Source organism: Molossus molossus, unplaced genomic scaffold (genome assembly GCF_014108415.1).
Source record: "Molossus molossus isolate mMolMol1 unplaced genomic scaffold, mMolMol1.p scaffold_m16_p_1, whole genome shotgun sequence".
NCBI lineage: Eukaryota > Metazoa > Chordata > Mammalia > Chiroptera > Molossidae > Molossus > Molossus molossus.
This window is the reverse complement of record NW_023425344.1, coordinates 144,598,949-144,621,709: the sequence shown is the minus strand read 5'-3', so window position 1 is coordinate 144,621,709 and position 22,761 is coordinate 144,598,949. Positions and strand designations below refer to the sequence as shown.

General features: G+C 37.5%; 1 protein-coding gene across 1 annotated transcript in view; it reads right to left on the bottom strand.

Moving 5' to 3' along the window:
* The window catches only part of ITGA8 (integrin subunit alpha 8), a 210,531-nt gene that overhangs the window by 50,739 nt on the left and 137,031 nt on the right, over positions 1 to 22,761 (bottom strand). Inside the window, exons 21-23 of the mRNA XM_036263831.1 lie at positions 17,647 to 17,739; positions 12,729 to 12,808; positions 7,035 to 7,115 (exon numbers count right to left, since the gene is read on the bottom strand). Of these exons, the coding sequence (XP_036119724.1) occupies positions 7,035 to 7,115; positions 12,729 to 12,808; positions 17,647 to 17,739 (254 nt within the window). The remainder of the gene's footprint in view (positions 1 to 7,034; positions 7,116 to 12,728; positions 12,809 to 17,646; positions 17,740 to 22,761) is intronic.

The window sequence follows — 22,761 nt, the reverse complement described above, 5'->3', positions numbered from 1 at the left end:
TTAGAATGTGTTTGAACTTAAGTGACTATCAACTTATAATAGAGTGCTACAAACATTGCTTTTTTACATATCAATCTCATGGTAACCACAACGCAAAAACCAATAATGGAGACACAAAAAATAAAGATAAAGGAATCCAAACATATCACTAAAGAAAGTCATTAATGCATAGAAGAGAGCAAGAGAAGAAGAAAGGAACAGAAAAGAACTATAGAAAATGAATAAAATGGCAATAAGTACATATCTATCAATAGTTACTTTGAATGTAAATTGTCTAAATGAACCAATCAAAAGACATGAGGTGGCTGAATCAATACAAAAGACCTGTGGTTATGCAGCCTACAAAAGACTCACTTCAGATGGAAAGACACACACAATCTGAAAATGAAGGGATGAAAAAAGATACTTCATGCAAATGCAAACATAAAGAAAGCTGGGTAGCAATACCTGTATCAAACAAAACAGATTTTAAAACGAAGACTATAACAAGAGACAAGAAGGACATTATGTAATGACAAATGGATCAATCTATTAATAGTATATCAACTTTTGTAAATATTGACACACCCAATGCAGGAGCACCTAAATACATAAAGCAAACATTAACAGACATAAAGGGAGAGATTGACAGTTAGTTATACACTAATAGTAGGGGACTTTAACACCCACATAAATCAATGGATAGATCATTCAGACAGAGAATCAAGAAAACATTGGCCTTAACTGACATGTTAGACCGGATGAATTTAATAAATATTTACAGAACATTCTACTCAGAACAGCAGAAAACATTCTTTTCAAGTGCACATGGAGAATTTTCCAGAATAGACCACATTAGAACACAACACACGTTTCAGTAAATTTAGAATATTGAAGTCATATCAAGCATCTTTTCTGACCACAGTGATATAAAACTAGAAAGTTAAAAATAGAATTATCATATGAGCGAGCCATTCTACTTCTGAGTATTTATCTGAAAAAAAACAAAACCCCACTAATTTGGAAAGATATGCAGCCCTATGTTCATCGCAGCATTATTTATGACAGCCACAGTATGGAAGCAACGTAGGTGAATATGGGTAAATGAATATATAAAGATGTTTTACATAAAATGGAATATTACTCAGCTATAAAAATGAATCAAATCTTGCCATTTGTTTCAAAGTACATGGATTTAGAGGCTACTATGCTAAGTGTGATAAGTGAGACAGAGAAAGACAAATACCATATGATTTCACTTATATGTGGGATCTAAAAACAAAACAAACAAAACAGAAAGAATCTCATAGGTACAGAGAACAAATTGATGGTTGCCAGATGGAAAGGGGTTTGGGGATGAGAGGAAAAGGTGAAAGGGATTAAGAAGTACAAATTTCTAGTTATAAAAGTAGTCATGGGGGAGTAAAGTACAGCACTGGGAATATAGTCAATAACACTGTAATAACTATATAAGGTACCAGATAGATACTAGACTTATTGAAGTGATTACTTCATAAGTTATATAACTGTCTAACCACTATGTTGTACACTTGAAGCTACTATAACTGAAAAATAAATATAAAGAAATAATCTAATTTTTTTCAAATTCAATACCAAAAATTAATCAAGTTACTATTTTAATTAACAAGAAAAGGAAAACCATTTAATCACCTTAAATACAGAAAACACATTTGACAAAAATGAATACACATTCATGTTAGAAATTCTCAAGAAAATGAAGGTAAAGGGAACACCCCCAATTTGATAGAGGCATCTACAACAACCCTGCAGCTAAACTCAGATTTAATGATAGCAGACTGAATGTTTTCTTCTCAAGACCAAGGCAGGATCTAAGAACAAGGGAAGGATGTCTCCTTTCACCACATCAACTCAACCTTTCACTGGCAGTCCTGCTCTACTCGGTAAGAGAAGAAAAAGAAGTAAAAGGCAAAAATAACTGTGCAGTAAACAATTTAACCTTGCCCCAGGAGAGGTCTGGCCTTTGTCCTCAGAGTCTGAGAGGGAACCTCTAAGCTGTCAGCATTTTATGCTGGAGAGGAAGGAGTATCTTTGTTTGCCTGGGGATCTTGGGTCACAACAGATATTCTAAAAATATGATATAAAGTGGGGGTTGGCCACATCAAGAAGACCAAAAGTGTGATTTAGGATGGGCAGTTTGGTCAAATCATAGCAGATCAATTAAGTAGTCATTTTAAATCAATCATGCCTATGCAATGGAGACCCCAAAAAAGTGAACACTGAGTCTCTGGTGAGCTTTCCTGGTTGCCCTTACTCTATGCATACTGTTACACGTCAACACCAAGACAGTAACACATCTCTACAAAAGAAAACAATAGAAGCCCTGTATTTGGTACTTCCCTGAGCTCTGACTTAGGCATTTCACCCTTGACTGATTTTAATCTTTACCTTTTCCTTGTAAACAGTGTCATGAGCATAAATCTTTCAAGGAGTTTTATGAGTTTTTCTAAATAAATTACTGAACCTGAGGATAAATTTGGGTTGGTGTCAGAAGTGGGGTGATCTCCTGGGGAAACTAGTCCCTCTAACTTTGAGGTTGGCTAACCCTTTCCATATACAGATTAGAAAAGAAAAAAAAGAACTGTCTTTACTCACAGATAAAATGGTAATTTTGTAGAAAATCCTTGTAAATCAACAAACAAGAAGCCACTAGAATTTGTGGATTTACCAAGATCTCAAAATACACTACTGCACTTCAAGACGTATTAGACATGTGGCTCGATGGAACAGAAAAGAAGAATCAAAAATAGACCCATGAAGATGGACAACTAATTTTCAACAAACATGTCAAGTAATTCAATGGGGAAAGGATTTTTTTTTTTCAACAAATAGCCCAGCAACCACTGGATATTTACATGCAAAAATGAACCTTGTACGTACCGCACACTAGATATAAAAATTAAAATTATTCATAGACAAACATGTAAAACTAGAAAACTTACAGAAGAAAACACAGAAGACAATCTTGTGACTTTGGATAAGGCAAAGATTTTTTTAGATAGGACAAAAAGCACAGACTATAAAATATTTCAAGGTTGGATTTCATCAAAATGGAAAACTTCTGCTCTTTGAACATGAATGTTAAGAAAATAACAAGCAACACCATAAACTGGGAGAAAATCTTTGAAGGATACTTATCTAATAAGTTATCATTATTATATATTTTTAATTATCTTTTTTTAAAAAGATTTCTTACAGAGGGAGAGAGAGAAACACTGATGTGAGAGCAGAACTTCAGTTACCTGCCTCCTGCACGCCCCCTATTGGGGATCAAGCCCCCAATCCTGGGCATGTGCCCTGACTGGGAATCAAACCAGCAACCATTCTGGGCATGGGATGACGCCCAACCAACTAAGCCACACCAGCCAGGGCCTGATAAATTACTTTGTATTCAGAATATGCAAAAAATTTTTACAACTAAAAAATAAGACAATCAACCCAAAAATAGATGGGCAAAAATTTAAAGAGACATTTAACCAAAAAAGAGATGCTGATGGCAAATAAGCACTGAAAAGATGCTCAATATCATTGATTATTAGAAAATGCTAATAAAAACATCTCTGAGCTATTTCTACACATTTACTGGAATGGCTAAAAACAAAGACAGAAAGAAATAAACCTCAAGCACATGCTGGCAGGATGCAGTATGACTGGAACTCTCACGCTTTGCTCATGGGAAATGGAAATTGTGTAGCCACTTGGGAAAACAGATCGCCAGTTTTTTATAAAGTTAAACATACACCTGCCATTCAACTCAATAACTCAATTTGTAAAACGAATGTCCCAACAAAAACCTGTATGTGAATGCATATAGCAGGTATATTATTAATGGCTCCAAATTGGAATAACCCAAATATTCACCAACTCATAAATGGTTGAACAATTTATGGGACACCATGCAGTGGAATACTTTGCAATAAAAAGAAACAAATGACTGACATAGGTAATAACATAGATGGTTTTCAAATGCATCATGCTGTGAAAGAAGCCAGACTCAAAAGGCTACGTTGTGCATTTATATGATTTGCTGGAAAAGACAAAACTATAAAAACAGCAAATAGATCAATGCTGTCAGGGCCTGTAGCTGGGGGCAGAGTTGACTACAAAGGTACATGAAGGCACTATTTGGGTTGATGGAACTGTTGTTTTTTTTTTTATCCTCACCCAAGGACATTTTTCTATATTTTGTTCAGAGAGAGTGGGACGGAGGGAGGGAAGGAGTGAGAGAGAAACATCGACGTGAAAGGGACACATCAAGTGGTTGCCACCCACATGACCCAACCAGGGCCAGCGACAAACTGCAACCAAGGTACATGTCCCTAGCGGGAACCAAACCCAGGTCTCTCTGGACCGCAGGCCAACACTCTAACCACTGAGCCAAACTGGCCAGGACAATGAAACTGTTCTATATTGAATGTTCTCATGATATCCTAACTCTTCATATTGGACACCCATAATGGGTGAGTTTGGCCTTGGCCAGTTTTTCTCAATGGTTAGAGCATCAGCCCACAGACCAGAAAGTCCCAGGTTTGGTTCCCGCTAAGGGCATGTATCTCTGTTGCAGGTTGTCTCCAGCCCCAGTTGGGGTTGTGTGGGTGGCAACCAGTTGATATGTCTCTCTCACATTGATGTTTCTCTTTCTCTCTTCCACCCTCTCTCCCTCCTGCTCTAACTGAAGACAAATGCAAAAATGTCCTCAATGAGGATAAAAAAAAAAGTGAGTTTTACTTTATATAATTTATACTGCAATAAACATGAAAAAAAGAAACCCAATCCCATAGGCTGTGAAACAATTTGCAATATGTATAACTGATAAATAATTAGTGTCTAAACTCTAGAATATAGAATTATATAAATTATATAAAATTTATACAGTTATATAAAATATAACTGGAAAAAGTTTAGCCTCTTACTATAAATATACGCAAAAAAATGAACAGAAATTTCCCCAAATAGGAGGATAGGCAGAATAGTTAAAACAAACCAAAAAAACACATAGAAAAGCTGCTAAGTGTTATTTAGAAATCAGAGAACTGCAAATGAAACCTTCAGTTAGATACTATTTCTTATCCATAAGATTGACCCAAAATTTAAAACTGGACCATTTTGAGTTAATTAATAATGTAAAGCAGTGGACACCCTGGCTGAGTGGTTCAGTTTGTTGGAGCATTGTCCTGTACACCAAAAGGCTGTGGGTGCAATTCTTGGTCAGGTCACATACCTAGATTGTAGGTTTGACCCCCAGTTGTGGTGTGTATAGGAGACAGTTGATCAATGTTTCTCCCTCATATCAATGTTTCTCTCTCCCTCTCCCCCTTCCTTTCTCTTTAAAAATCAACAAACATATCCTTGGGTGAGGATGATGATGATGAGGAGGAGGAGGAGCAATCTCTGATTCTGAAATTCCACATCTGAGCATATACTGTTCTGATAGGACATATATACAAGAAAATTTGTAAAAAGAAATACCCCAAATATTTATCAAGAGTAGAATGCAGCCCTGGCCAGTTTGGCTCAGCGGTTAGAATGTCGGCCAATGGACCAATGAGTCACGGGTTCAATTCCGGCCAAGGGCACATACCTTGGTTACAGTGTGTCCCTGGCCCTGGTTGGGGTCTTGTGGGAAGCAACCAGTCAATGTGTCCCTCTCGTGTCAATGTTTCTCTCTCTCTTTCTTTCTTCCCCTCCCACTCTGTCTGAAGACAAATAGAAAAAATATCCTTAGGTGAGGATTAAAAATAATAATAGTAAATAAATAAATACATAAATAAATGAATAAATAAAATGAATGAACTCTAGGCAAATGGACTAAAGTGGGTGAATGTCAAAACGTTCATTTGAATAAAAAAAAAACACAGAAGCAACATAAAGTGAGATTTTTATGTAAATAAGGTTCAAAAATCTCTCTCTTTGGTTGCATAGCTGATCATTTATAAACATGCACCTGGAGACAGGCTGCCTGTACTTGTATCCAGCCCCCACTTCCTAGCTGTGTAGCCTTTAATTCCTGGTGCCAATATGCCCTCACTGGCCAGGACACTAATATATATTAAGATGTCCTAACATGTTAAGGTAGCACATGAAAGTATCAATAAATGTTAGGCATTATTGTTATTTTCTAATCCACTAGGTGGAGCCGCAGTGGTGCCGGGATAGCAGGGAGACACCCCCCTTCCTTGAGAGCAGCAGGGGGACCGCAGTAAGAAAACCGTGGTGACAATGGCTCTGAGTGCGGAGATCTATAGTTGTCATTATGGAGGAATGTCAACCACTCGGGAAAGTAACAGGGAACCGGACTGCTGGAGTACCAGTGACAATTTAGCCTAAAAAAACAGTTGACATTTTTAGCCAACATGATTGCTCTGAAGAAACAAGAATGAAAATAAAATTAACGAAGTCCATGCTTGTGCAAGACAAGAACTATATGCAGTCCATTTCTGGCTTCTTTTCCCCCCGGCACAAATTTCCAGGATGGTAGTTATTCCAAGCCTTTTACTTGACCACTCTTCTCTTGTCTCTTGATTGGTTGCTTATTGGCACCTTCTTCAAAGAACAGGACAGAATGAAAAAGATATAAAATGTGATCCCATCAACCCTTACATCTAAGAGTTAGCCATTTCTGAAACTCAAGATGTGGTATGGTGAGGCTGAATTTTCATTATGCCAACATAATTATTGAAGTGAGACTTTCAGGCAGTCACATGGTTGTCTATTTTATCTGTCTTTTTATCAATAGCTTGTATAGTTTGATTACTAAACTGTCAGTTTGAGGAATAAAGTGAGTCCTTGTTCTGATATCCTTAGACTTAATTACCATACAGGGTTCACTCTACTTTGCAATAGAAGGCTAATGATGGGTAGAAAAGAATGAAAATTTATAACCAAAGTGAAATGTGATCTTGAATGCATTAGGAAAATTTCATATAGTTTTTACTAGTATATTATCATTACTCTCACATACCAAAAATTATTATGATATGTAGTATGACTACCACAATGCTTTGTTTATTACCTACCCTCTTATTTCTACTTGAGCTGCAGCAGTGACGTAGATTTGCAGGCTCTCAAAATTGCTGCCTGGGTTTTCCTTGTTGGAACTAGAACACAATAACATAATTTAAATACATTTTCTCAGACATGTTACTATAAATATGATCATAAAAAACATTTTGTATATTACGTGAGCAATGCACATTACCAACAGGATCATTCAGAAAGCAATGGCATATCAATTCTATGAAATCATAACCATTTATAAATGGAAATGCTAAGATCCATTATGATCAAAACTAATGAATTTAACTTCTCATGAGGAGACACCTTATCAGAAAGAACAACTAATATCTAGAGAAGCTAACACTTTTTTTATTTGTTTCAGTGGCTAAACCAAAAAGGCAGTGAGCTGAGTTCATTTTTTAGCATCTATTTAGGACACATTCCTTAACTTCTCTGAGCATCATATTCATTGCCCATCAAATGAAAAAGGTCAGCACAGTCAACTCCTGATTTTCTATGCTCATAAAGAGAAGGACTGGCAAGAATAATCCAAGAGCTGCACATAATGGAAAAAGCATTTGCATTTGGCTCTGGAATGCATCATACTATATATATATATACACACACACACACACACACACACACACACACACACACACACACACATTGTTTGGGCAGCAAATTTATCTTCCTTATGGTTTATTTCTTAAGTAATATTAAAATAAGTATACATTCACTGCCTGCTCCACTGGCTGACTAGGGTGAGAGTAGAAGCATAGCCAATGGTGAGATGACATGTCACGTGCATCAAGAATCTCAAGATGGGGCCCTGGCAGGTAGCTCACTTGGTTAGAGCATTGCCCCGATATGCCAAGGTTGCCAGTTCAATCCCCAGTCAGGGCACATACAAGAATCAACCAATGAATGCACACGTAAGTAGAACAACAAATGAATGTTTCTCTCTTCAAAATCAATAAATAAAAATTTAAAAAAATATTTTAATCCGAAGATGGAAGGTACATGTTTAATAATATTCATTTCCACAGTGGTAAAAATGATTTGCAAGTTTGCTGTTTCTTTCTCTCAAGCAAATATAATTAGGTATGAAATTTAATTTAAAGAATGTGTTAAGCAGCTAGTACTGTCAGGAAAATAAAACATGTCTCATAACCTATTTCATTAGATAGTTTGACCCAGTAACTGAGCTTTGGATGCAATTCCACTTGCATTTATTGCCCTTCTGTGCTTTTATCAAAGTCACCCTAATATCCCAAAGGACTCTGCAGTGTGTAGCAAACTGAGACATGGCCACACCACCACTAATAGGCTATGTTTACATTCAGGTCTCATTAGGAAGAGAAAGCCCCCTCCGCTTCTCATGGAACCTCACACGGACTCAATGGACAGACTCTAACACTGTGATGATGGTAATGGGGTATGTTCTGATTAGCTTTTGAAGCTTTCCAAATGTGGGAACTGGAAAAGACAGGATAAAAGTCTGCTTTCAAAGAAGGAGGAGACAGAATTGTTCCCACATTGCTTTTGAAAAGTCCTGTTTGATTGTATATACTGGTGAGGCAACTTAAACTGCAAACACACATAAAAGATATAAACAGGCAAATGTCAGGCTTATTTCCTGTAATGGGGTATCACTGCTAAGCTTGTGATGAGCCTAGAGGGACTTGATCACCAAAGTTTGAACCCCAGTTTCCAGGCCATTTTATTATTATCACATCTGGGGAGGATCAGTCAACTAAAACTTTTTCTTTCTTTCTTTCTTTTTAAGGCAGGTTTCTAAATTACTAACCAGTAAGAAGTCATTAAGTAACTCCACTTGTTGCAGACTTGGTGGTTCCAAATCCATTACGGGGAACTCTTTAGTCTGGAAATTTAAGTCTAATTGTTCCATAGATTAACCAGATTTTCTTCTATTTTCTAGTTCATTACCACTTTGTGGAAGTGGATATTAGAATTATGGGGAGAAAGTGTCATTTAAGTTATCCCATAATTCTAATGCATTTTGTTTCTAAGAAGTTTAAATGACATGATTTTCATTACTCACAATGCACTGAAAATATAAATATATGTTAAACATTGAAATTATCTTGGGACAGGAGTCCAACATGAGCCTCACAGAGGCAGTTTTGAAATTTAGCAAAAGTAAAGGCAGATTTGGAAGGTAGACCTGGTTGGCTAATCAAAATCATCCTCTGTCACACAAGCTTGCCGTGACACTTGGTACTGCAACCCGTGATGTCAACAAAAATCTCCTGGTGAGAAAGATACCAGGCTTGATCTATAACTTAGATGCTTTTTTGACCTCTTTCCTGGAAGCAGAGTTACCTTACTAATACCACTGCTATATTCAAACAAGCAATTCATCACTGCCATGGATGCAGAGTTATTTATACATCAGGGCTAGTTCTACCCAGGGAGTGATGAATTTCCTCTCCAGAACTACACTCTATGTCATGCACCAAAGATAGACATGTTTTTTACCTTTCACTCCAATGCAATTTTTTTTTCTTTGCCGTGTCCTATTTTCTATTGTCCAGCAATCCCTCTGTGCTTTCTGTGATCTTTGAAATATCAGCAAAGACAATACAATGTCCATTTCACCATTACTGAGGGAGCAACAGCAACGATGATCACAAAGATGTGTTTGTGCATGGGAACTTCTATCTGATACCTGCTCCTCACAGGGAGGAAGATGTTTCCATGTCACATAGATCCAGGGCATGGAGACACCATTAAATGCAAACATTTGGTAACACAAAATATTTTGTTTAATTCATAAAGCCCAGTTTTCTCTTGAATTCTATTTGTGGAAAAGGGCTTTAAATGTGGGTAACAGTGGTCAATATGGTCAAAAGCTTTAGACTTCAGGGCATTTGGTTTAGTTTATTTTTGGTTTAAACACATTTTAACTGGATGCAAACCATCCACTAAATACTTATTTACATCTTTGGGGTCTGCCAGGAAAGCATGCAGATAAATGCTCAATTCTCAAATACTTTAGTATGTATTCGAGTATTAAACATATTCTCAAATGCTTTTATCTCTATAATGCATGTTTTTGGAATTTGGTGCTCTATGGAGGCTCCCCAGTACTTTCTGCATTTTTATATATTTTTTAAAGATAATGTTACAATAGTCATAAGTTTTATAGTATATAAAGATGGAATAAGCATGGCCCATTTTTCTTTTAGATGAAGAGAGATGTTGAGAATGATTATTTCTACTTTCCACCAAATTTGGCACTTCATCACCGAAATCAGTATTTCAGTGGTGATCCATGGGATGGATTTGGGGAAGGTCAAGGACATTATTTAGCATCATCTGCTCCCTGAGTGAACAGCAAATTGCATCTATTCTATTGTCTGTAACTGCAGTCAAAAGCAATGGGGAAAGGGCAAGAAATTTGCTTCACACTTTGTAACAGACTTTCTTTCAAAATAAAGCCTGTATATTTTATGAAAGGTGTATCTTTTGCTAAGTGACACAAAGCTACATGCCACCATTGGGATCAATGTCACAGACGATGATGGCGAGAAACAGAAACTTTGGCCTACTGTCTGGAGCGACGGTGGTCCTTCCCTATGGAATGGTCTTTCTTTTTTTAATGATAACTTACACATATTAACCAATTACCCAAATGAGAATATTTATGACTACTAAACCTCTTGGGAAATATACATTTATGTAAATTAAAAAGTGATTTAATAAGCTTTGGTACAATGAAGGGTATAATGAAGAAGAATTCATTCCATATACATTCCATCACTAATTTGGGTAAAAAATTTTTTAAAGTCTTTAAGATTTAGCAGAAAATATTTGTTAATTTTTTTTTTTTTTTTTTTTTTTTGGTACGTGCCCCTAGCAGGACCCAAACCCAGGACTCGCTGGTCCACAGGCCAACACTCCAAACATTGAGCCAAACTGGCCAGGGCAAAAATATTTGTTTAATTTAAAAAGACTTAATTAAGGTCAGAAAAGGATATCAAAAGTCAATTAGAAAAGCTTTCTCCCTAGAAATATAGCACCACCAAGTTTGGGGGACATATGGTTTGTGACATAAATGGCAGATTTTTGAAATCTCCTACATTTTTATAGAGTTTATTATCTTTTTCTTAATCCTAAACTTCTAGTTAAGTAGCTATTAAAAATAATCCATTGTGCAGAATAATTTTTCTAAAAGTCCTCCCATTCCAATGACACCCTCCCGCAGGACAGAGGTACATTTAGAAATTAGCCACACTGCACGCTAGTATTTGAGAGTAAAATATAGATACCGGCTTCAGAGTCATTTTCATATTAGAATATGTTCGGCAAGTTATAAATACTATGGAAGGGCCACATGTGCTGTCCACATCAGTGTCTTTCCAACTTTTTAAATTGCAGACCACAAAGTAATATATATATATATATGTATATGTGTGTGTGTGTGTGTGTGTGTGTGTGTATACACACACACACATCTTTCAGGGCATTTCACTATATTTACCTGTATCTCAAAGGGACATTTCACGACTAGGACTCTGATGTATGACATTCCATCAATTGCCTTTTCTTTTATTATTAGTGTAGAGTCATTAAATTGATTCCATTGCTGGATAATGAGTTGCAGTCCACAGATGAGACTCCCTGACCTCCATAGACACTGCTCTCGACAAGTCTCCTATTCATGAAATGCTATGATGGAGCAAACAGAGTAGATGGTGGAAGGATAAGGTCACACTTGAATTCCATGAGCAGGAGCAGTCTTAGAAAAAGTGTGTGGGGCCCTGGCCAGTTTGGCTCAGCGGTTAGAGCGTCGACCTGCGGTCCTGAGAGACCGGGGTTCGGTTCCCACTAAGGGCGCGTGCCTATGTTGCAGTTTGTCCCCGGCCCTGGTCGGTCGTGTGGGTGGCAGCCACTCGATGTGTTCCTTTCACATCGATGTTTCTCTCTCTCTCTCTCTGTTCCTCTCTCTCCCTCCCACTCTACCTGAACAAAAAAATGGGAAAATGTCCTCGGGTGAGGATAAAAAAGAAAAAGTGTGTGTGGGGGTACAGCTACATATGATTTGGCTTATTGTTGCCGAAGAAGGCCTTGCCCTTCGAATACAGGGTGGGGCAAAAGTAGGTTAACAGTTGTTTGTATGGAAAATAATACAGCACAAGAATTAATAAATAATAATATAAGAATAAACTCTGTGTTTCATATATTCACAACCGTAAACCTACCTGTGCCCATCTTGTGAATGGCCTTACCTGCATCTTGCCTTGGTGCTCACAGTGAACCATCAGAGACTCATTCATTCTTGAAAAGTTCGAAGATTTCAAGATTTCTAATGCAAGATCTATGCTTTTTTGCAGAAATTTTGTTCTTAGGGATTAGTTGACCCCCAACTGAGAGCATGGTGAGGATGTGGGGGTGGGGGAGAGGCAGAAGGCATGTGCATCAGAATGAAAAAAAATGGAGGTGAAGGGGGGTGCAGGGTGCCCAGCACATTTTACTCTCATAACTTGGCCTACAGAATTCAATCTCTCTTTCAGAACCAAAAATATTGAAAAAACAGCAACAACCAAAAATGAAATAACTGAGAAACACAAAGAAAAAGTGAGCTGTGAAAGCCTGGGTTCTAATTTCAGATGGTGGAGGAGTTTAACAAGTAGCATTCATTTCCCTGTGGATCTCTTTAATACTGAGTGTTAGGCATCTCAAGGTCTAACCTTCTGATCTGAAGATCGAAGTTAATGCTCACGTTTGTTTTCTCAAGACGTGTGACTGCAAATCGGAGGCCCAGAGAATACTAAATAAAAACACACACACACATACAAATAAGACACTGTGTTATTACATGAGAAGAAACTTACACACAGCATAAAAATCTTATAAAGGCATCCTGCAAAATTCCACCCTCAACTGCTGTTCCTCTTCCTGCTTCCACCCTGGATGGCCGAGAGCCGGGAGGAAGTCATGCAATTGAGACTGTAGGGCACAGACTTCCAGTCCTTATACATTTTGGTTCCCTCTCTTCATTTAGCCCCGTTCTAACTCTTCTCCTGACATCTTCTTGTGTGCCAAATTAAACACAACCTAAATATATGAGAGGACATTTATTTAGAAAAGCATGGTGCTACTTTATGACAGACATTTATGTAGTCTCTGAAATCATAGCTATGAAGCTTATGCAAGAATGTGAAAAACACTTCTGATATAATGATGATCAATAAATAAAAAGGGTTACAATGTTGTATGTGTGATGTGTTTCAGCTTTGGTTTTAAAAGCCTGTAAGTGGAAAAGTTATTGTATGGGAGTGAGGGTGTATTGTAAGAAAATATACCAAATTATATTCTATTATGTTAAGGATGTAAATGTGTGGATTGTTTTTTCCTCCTTTATTCTCCAAAGTTTCAAAACTGTCTTATTATTTTTATGATTTGAAAACAGATTTTTAAAACTTGGAGAAAAATAAATCCAATGATAATATAAATAAGTAAAAAAATAGCTAAAACATATATTGATAGGAATTCCTCACCCATGCACCGTATTAAATCTAATATGCATTGTCTCATGACAATGCATTGTCTCATTATACCACTCTAGGAGGTAGGTACTGTGATTATTGACATTTTGCAATCAAGCAGCAATCTGAGGAGTAAAAAGAGGAAGTGAGCCTTGTCAGTGTGGCTCAGTGGTTGAGCGTCGACCCATGCACCAAGAGGTTGCCAGTTCGATTCCTGGTCAGAGCACATTCCCAGGTTGTGGGCCAAATCCCCAGTGGGAGGCATGTTGGAGGCGGCCAATCAATGTTTTCTCTCATTGATGTTTCTATCTCTCTCTCCCTCTCCCTAAAAATCAATAAAGGGGAAAAAAAAAGAAAAAGAAAAAAGAATAAGTGACTTGCTCCAGGTACAGAGCAAATAAACTGTAGAGTTGGAATAAAAATCCTTCCAAGCTGACTCCAGATTCTGTATCCACTCTACTCCACTATGAGAATCAAACTTGTAATTAAAAACTCAGGCTATTATAAAGCAGTAATAAATTATCATTTTTATCATAAATGATCATTTTACCCTTCCTGAATGTGCTACAAGCCAAGGACTGCCCTGGCGTAAAGCCACTAGTGCTTTATATCACATCATTGCATCGCTCCAAACAGTCCTACAAAAGGTATTCTCCCTCTTCATTGTGACTTGCCTGAGGCATCAGAGCTGATAAATGGCAAAGCTGGGATTTACCCCCAGGTATATCTCATTATTAAGTCTATGCATCCTTATGTCCCGTCCATCATGAATACTTTTATTCCAAATGTGCAATTTTCTGTCAGACCTCTGGGCCTTTGCACATGCTCTTCTTTCTTCCTTGGAAACCTTGTAAGCCTTCCTCTACCTTTTCTATTTGGAGAACTCCTGCTCATATTTCAGAGCTCAGGACAAGAGATGCCTCCTGCATTATATCCTCTGATCCCATATGCTCGGTCAGGCAGAAATTTCCTCTCTCCTTCTTCACTACTCTATCACTCAACCCATGATATTGCTAATTTTTAGTTTCTTATTGAATAGGGGTTGTGTATTTTCATCTTAATTTTACCAGACTCTAGTCAGGCATATAGAGGGGGTGGCAATAAAACTGGTTATTTGTCATCACAAAAGAATAATGAGAAAGCATGTGCCATTGTTTGTACATTTCCAGGGATGAGGATGTCACTATATTGTGATGAAACCTGCCTAAGGTTGGTCTTCAGTATAGAACAATTCAGCATGGGGTGAAGATACAAAGGTGTGACAAAAGCGTACTACTAAGAAATGCATCTGTTCTTAACTGGAACCAAACACCAGCTCCAAGGAGCCTTTGTTGAACCACTGTTTTCTTGTTTCCTGCTTGAAAGATATTTGCAAATTATTATAAATATTATTAGCATATAAATATTTTATATTACTATAACTATTCTATAAAACTGACATTACTACTTACAAATCAGAAGTAACACTTTTGAAAACTGCCTTGAATGTTTTGTTAAATTAAAACATAAAGTCGCTTAAAAACTATTTCTTTAAAATATTGGGACTAGAATAGATATTCCTAGAGATTTATGATGATTTTAAATATTAAGGATTGCTTTTACATTTGGAATTTTACTACAATCCACTGAGTGTTCTTTTTTAAAGTACAAAACAAAGTAAATAAATCAAAGTGTTTTATAACAAAACAGAATGCAATAAAATTGGATGTGTTTAAGGGCATTAAAGGGTGAGATAAGAAAGCTATTAGGTTTCGTCCACTATAGAGCTCAGAGATAAATGAATAGAAACAATTTACTTCCTTGACTTCTAAAGATTACTTGCTGGTAAAACGGATTGACATCATTTCACATAAACACATTTGTGGTTAAGACCACACTGCCATTTTAGCCTCCACTTTGAATGACACTGGTGGCCAGTTGTTCCATGATTATTCTTAGCTGATGAGCTTAGATGATCTCTGGTCTAGATTTAATACTTCTAATACTGAAAAAAGAAATAAGTGCCCAGTCAGCTATAGATGCTAACACCATTGCCACCATGTCAATTCATTTCTCTCTGGCCTTAGGGAGAACTCTTCATATCAAATTAGGTGGTTGGATTGTTGTCGAAAACTAGCAAAAGGATTTATTAGCTTCTAGTAAAAGGGATTTTAAAGAAAAATGTTTTACTATCTCAGCTTAAATTTCCATTCTGTTTTTCATGGCCTTGTTTAAATATCTCATCTGTTATACATTAGTTTTCATCCAAGTACTTATCACAATTTTGCAGATGGGATGTATGCAGGCCTGGTTCAAATCTTGGGTCTGTCCTTCATTGCCTGTGTGACTTTGGGCAATTCATTTGACTTCTCTGAGTCTCAGTTTTCTCAGACATAACATAAGAGAAATACCTGACTCATAGAGTTGTTGGTTGTTGTGAAAATTAAATGAGATTAAAAAAACATCCAGTAATGGGTTTATAACAAGACGGCAGTCAATACATGTTAGCTTATAAAAGTTTATCTTTCATTTAAACATTTCTTTTTTTGAACCAAGAAGTGAGTCCACTAGACTATAGCTTGGTACCTTTTTTAACTACCCAGGATCAAGGATATAGTGTTTATTATATTGTAAAAAGCAAAAATGTTATTCTAGTACAATATCCTGAAGTATAAATTGGGAATAGGTATTTCTTGATAGAAAGTTTCAAATGCTCGAACACTGGGCTAAGAGCTTTATTTACTGCAGCACTTCTCAGTACCTTGAAACATGCACCTGAGTGTCCCAGAAGTTATGACATTCAGCAGTGACCACAGAACTCTCCTATAAAGGCTCATCTCAAGGGATCAGCACTCTTTATAATATAATTTGGGAAGTTGTTCTAATACAAACCTATGCAATTATAATTTTCAGAAATTTTTTCTAACAAACCATTCCACTGATAATAAAAAACATCTAATTTAAAATCAAGGGAGGTATATGTTTAGTTTATGTAACAATTGAGTAGTATTTGCAGATTTCAGATTTTTTTCTGATTTATGACTTCAAAATAATTATTTCCACTGTGATATTTATCATTAGAAGCTCCTATGTGTATACATAGACAAATAAATTTGTTGTCCACAAGTAATACTGAATGGCAAGTTCATAAATATGGAAACAAAGAAAGATAAAGAATGAGGAGGAGAAGCTGGTGAAAGAGGAGAAAGGAAAGCAGGAGTGGGGGGAGGTGGAGGAGAGGAGAAGACGGGGAAGAGAAAAAAACCCAACTCATTCCTCCATAAGCTATTACAGATCTTTTTTTTTTTTTTTATCCTCACCCGAGGACATTTTTTCCATTCTTTGTACAGATAGAGTGGGAGGGAGAGAGAGGAAGAGAGAGAGAGAGAAACATCGACGTGAAAGGGACACATCGAGTAGCTGCCACCCACACGACCAACCAGGGCCGGGGACAAACTGCAACCGAGGTACATGCCCTTAGCGGGAACCGAACCCGGGTCTCTCCGGACCTCAGGCCAACGCTCTAACCGCTGAGCCAAACTGGCCAGCGCTATTACAGATCTTAACTCTTTCTTTTTCTTGCTACATTTTTCTGTATTATTCTTCAGGTAAGATACCAGGTCTTCAAGTGATGATCCCTGGTAAAGCTGATTTAAAAACTGAATTATTATAATACTTTAATATGAAAATACTGTGAATGATACTCATATGGAAGATATATTGGAAATAAAAAGTTAATCATCTTTGCTAAAATTTTAAATTGTTATTCGTAAATACTTACATCATATTAGTTTTTCAATTCAAAGAAAAAAGGTTGTAGTAAATTTTAAAAAAAATAGTCAAAGAAAAAAATCTGTAGTAAAAAAATAGCATTAATATATTTGTTTCGACTAAAAGACCTCCAAGAGTAATGTCCAAAAAGAAAGCATACAAAAGCATTCATCTTTTTGTGTTTTTAACCTTAGATTATCCACTCTGTGTTGGATGCTAAATCCCTCTACCCTGGGTCTGGTAATTTCCTGCCTAATTTGTTTTAATTGCTACATGCTAAATGGCTGAGTGCTAATTGGGGAGCTTTCCATTAGTTTCTTTTAAAATTCAATTAGACAGAAATCAGTAAGTGCTTCTGGTTTTCACTTACGTTTGTTCCAGCCACCATAGGGTTCCCAAGGTCACACACCACCATTCTGGTTACATTTTCCATCTTGTACTCACAGCTCAGTGGCCGGAATCCCTGCAACAGGAAAGAACACGGGGCGGAGTTCAGGGGGCAGAATAAATTACATCCTGTCGCAAAAGCAATACTCTGGGAGGGAAGCGCCTCTTGATTTCAAACACCTGTGAGGGTAGCTGTACCCAAGAATTAATTTGTGACCAACTCAGAAGAAAAATTTGAGAGAAAAGATTGAAGTTTAATTTTAGAAAGAAATGTTTTAGATTAGTAAACAAACCTGTTTGTTGCCTTGGGGGAAAAATACTTCCTATAGTATTTATACAAATAATTTAGAAATTATTCTGTTAAGTTTGGGCCATGAGGATCGCAGATAATTCAACACAACCAAACAAATTTATTCTTGCAAAAATTAAATGACAGTTATATGTATGCATGATCCTATGACTTAGCGTCCATTTGCAGGAGAATTGCTTTGAACACAAATTTCTACACATCATGGTCCTATTTTGAGATTACACAATCAATCTTAATTCAATCCTCTAAATACTTAAGATGGAATGAAAACACTTTTATGTTTACCCAGTGCTTCCTGTCACCTGTCTTCCTCCTATATCTTCTTCTAATTAGAATGCAGAAAACGTCAGGTTTGAAAAGTTGCTTAGATCTATTTGCTGGAGAAGGTCTCAAGGTTACATCAGAGGAGGGGGAAGCAAAGGAGGTTTATCTTTGAACTGCTGTCTGCTCACAGCTCCGCCTTGTGTCCTCATGTTCCTCCCAGACGCCTAGAAATCCACACCTTGTTCTATAACCTGAGCCCCTTCCATGTTTCAAAACTCATGTCCCTGCGATGCCTTTGGTGACAGCTACCAACATTCACCCATTATTTCACTCTAACTTGTTAAGTGCTACTGATAAATCACCTGTGAGAAGGAGGTGAAGGGATTAAGAAGTACAAATTGGTAGTTACAAAACAGTCAAGGGAACAAGAAGTACAGAATAAGAAATACAGTCAATGCTACTGCAATAACTATGTATGGTACCAGTTGGGTATTGGAAATACCAAGGGGAAACACTATGTAAAGTATATGATTATCTAACCACTATGCTGTATACCTGAAACCAATACAAAATAATACTGAAAGTAAACTGTAATTGAAGTAGACATATTAAATTTCTCATAAAGAACCCCACAAATATATATATTACCTGTAATCCTCATTCCCAAAGATAGCTTACAACATGAGGACATTCACAAAGGAACAACCTTTTGAGGATTTGTGCCCCATGAGAGGTCCATGAAAGAGGGTTCTAAATATGAGGACCATTTATCCATCATTCAACTCTATTGATATTTCATGTAAGAAAGTAATGTGACTTTCCAAGTAAAAGTTTCAGAAACCATCCTCCATTCCATCCTTTCCAGTTTATTGAGAAAAACAAAACAAAACAAAAAACAGATTTAAAACCAAAATAAAGAAAAGCCAAACAAACTCCAGCTATCTAGATAAAGAATTCTGAAGGTAGATCATACACTTTGAGAAAATGTGTCAGAGAGAAGGGGGTTTGTATCGGTTCTATTCTCAGTGCCTAGAACAGTGCTTGTCGCAAAGGAGATGGTGTGGGAAGATTCAGGGGGAAATAGCTCACACTCTTTCCTAAAGAGGAGCCTTCAAAGAAATGGACAAACACACAACTATCTATGAAGTGCTCCTTCTTAATCACCTTGGTAGTCCTCTTCCTATAGCGCCCACTGAAAGTCTGCCCCAAGTAATGAGAAAGAAGTGGATCACCAATATTTGGAGGCATCATTTAATACTCATGTCCCGCCCTGGCCGGTTTGGCTCAGCGGTTAAAGCATCGGCCTGCGGTCCTGAGAGACCCGGGTTCGATTCCCGCTAGGGGCATGTACCTCGGTTGCAGTTTGTCCCCGGCTCTGGTCAGTCGTGCGGGTGGCAGCCACTCGATGTGTTCCTTTCACATCGATGTCTCTCTCTCTCTCTCTCCCTCCCATTCTACCTGAACAAAAGATGGAAAAATGTCCTCGGGTGAGGATTAAAAAAAAAAAAAAAAAAAAAAATACTCATGTCCCAACACTCATACTCTTTCTAAATATGAATGAATGACATGTCAGTCTCCTGATGGAGCTAGGAAACATTTTCTTTTTTTTTTTAATTGAATTTATTGGGGTGACATTAGTTAACAAAATTATATAGTTTCAGGGGTACAATTCTACAATACATCATCTGTATATTGTATTATGTGTTTAATACCCCAAGTCAAGTCTCCTTCCATCACCATTTATCTCCCTTTACCCTCTCCTACACGCCCCCCCACTCCCCCACCCCCGTCCCTTGGGTAATCACCATACTGTTGTCTATGCGTGTTTTTTGTTTATTTTCTTAGTCTCTTCACTGAAACATACTTTCAAAAAGCTGGTAATCTTCTCTGTTCTCAAGATACCTTTAGCATGTATTCAAGTTTTAGAATCCATAACTAACTCTAATTGTACAGAAATGTTTTGTGTTGAGATAATTAACTCAATCCTGAAAACAGAAACAAAACAAAAAACAGCAAAAGCTTAAAAATATATATACCCATGTATCCCCTGAATATAATTAAGGGTTTCAGTTCCTATAGTAAATATTTTTCTTCTTATCTAAAGGTTAAAAGTTATATGTACATTTTTTCCAGCTTTTCCACATCAAAGTTCTTTTTTTCTCTCCAGATCCCCCACCCTTTTTCTTTTTTTAACCTTTATTTCCTCTCGGAGTAAGAGAAACAATAATTGTTTTTCTAGATATTTCTAGGTTAGTTTCCTCTGCTGTTCCAGGAACACTCTTGTTCTAATCCATTTATAGCTCTTAGGGTATTCTTCATGCATTTATTCATTCGCTGAACATCTTTACTATGGACCTGCTATTTGCCAGGCATGAATAAAAAAGACCCCTCCTTGCCCTCACTAAATTTCCAGGGACTGTAACTTAATTGCAGTAAGTGATCACAAGCAGTTGTAATAAGCTATGGAAACACAATTGATACAGTTTGTTAAATTTTATGGTAGGAGAAATTCCTAGAGATAGAGGAGGACATGCTGGCAGATTTAAGCAACCTGAAGTGACAGCTAAGCTGATGGGGGCAGTGCAGAGCAGTAGTTAAGAACAAGGGCCTGGACCTTACAGTGGAGGTTTCCATCTTGGCTCTGCTACATCAGAGCTGTGTAACTTCAGGTGTGTTACTGAATTCCTCCTTACCCATAAAATGGAGAAGATGATAGCCTTGCCATTTCTCTATAAAGCTGTTATGAGGATTAAGTAAATTAAATATATGCTGGAGCTCAGAGCAGTGCCCAGACCATAGCAACAGCAAAATAAACGTTAGCAGTCTCAGTCGTTAGTAAGCTGAGGCCTAAAGGATGGGTAGAAAGAAGTGAGCTGGATGGAGGGGAGGAGGGAGTAGTGTGTCAGAGAGAAGGAGCTGCAGCTACAAGCTGTCTGCTGAGAGTGTGCAGGGCTGTTACAGATACTGAAAAGAAATGCCGTCCTGCTGAAATTTAGGGTGTGGGGTAAAGGAAAGAATCAATGATTAGTGATGGGGCTGAAGAGGTAAATAATTTAGAGGTGATATAATTAAGGCCCTTGTCAGTCATGTCAGGGATCTGGACTTTATCCTAAAAGCAGTGGGGAGCTGGGGAGGGTTTTCAGCAATACAGTGATGTGGTCAGATTTGCATCTTAGAAAGAGGGCTTCCTTTGCAGGGAGAGGGACTGGATGAGGAGACTGTTAAAGTACGCTCAGAAAAAGACCATGCCAGCCTGCATGAAGGCAGTTACATGGAGGGTGGATGTGGACTAACTCAGGCTTCAGAAATAAGGTCATGCAGGTGCCAATCTCTGAGACAGGAAATGGAGGGGAGAGGAGGAACATGAGCGTGGAAGGAGAAAAGTTGAGTTCGAGGCAGGCTGAATGTGAGGTGGGTGTGAGACAGAGGCATGAAGTGGAGTAGATGGGGAACCTAGAATAGCCAGATTTATAGAGATGGAAAGTTGAATGGTGGTTACAAGGGGCTGGGGAGAGGGTTTCATGAGCACAGTTTCAGTTTTGCAAAGTGAGAGGAGTTCTGTGCATGGATGGTGATGATGGTTGTGCAACAATGTGAGTGCTCTTTATGCCACTGAACTGTACAGTTACAAATGGTAAATTTTGTTACATATAATTTACTACTACAATAATAATAATAAAAGATAAAGCACTGCCCGGCTGGTGTGGCTCAGTGGTTGAGTGTTGACCCATGCACCAAGAGGTCACCAGTTCGATTCCTGGTCAGGGCACAGGCCCAGGTTGTGGGCCAGATACCCAGTGGGGGACATAAAGGAGGTGGCCAATCGATGTTCTGTCTCATTATTGTTTCTATTTCTCTCTCCCTCTCTCTCTAAAAAATAAAGAAAGAAAGAAAAAAAAAGCACATAGGTCTTTATCCATAGAAAAATATAGAAGGAAGGTCACCAAAGGGAATGATAAAGCCTGGCTCAGTTAAGGTTTCTACCTTTTGAAAAGATGAATGTTTTCAACAAAAGAATAACAACGCTTACAATCAGATAATCCCAATACATTTCCCCTTGAGGAAAAAGTGTTTTAAAAAACTTGAACTGAGTTTAAATAAAAAGATACAGAAACCTCAACTGCTTAAAAACAAAGAAGAAATTAGAATGTGGCTTAGTCATGTAAAATTCAAAGACTGAGTTCAGGCTCTGCCCCAGGGAAACGAATGGACAAGGACTCATTTAAAATTATGGATAATGTCTGTTGTAATGTTTATAGCCAAAGAAAGGAACGATAAATGCTCTCTCCTGTGTTGCATGCAACAAAATGAACAGTAAACGGGATGCTTTGCTAAAAGGAAAACATTTTAGAGTAGGTGCTCTGCTTGACGAGGAGGAGGAGTGGCGTGAAAAGAATTGAAATGAAAATGAGTGGAGTCTGGAACATTTAAAAATGATATAGTTGAGCTCATATTTGGTTTGTTTATATATTATCTGCATGGACATACTTAGAGGTGATATTTTTCTAAGAATGTCTTCAATAG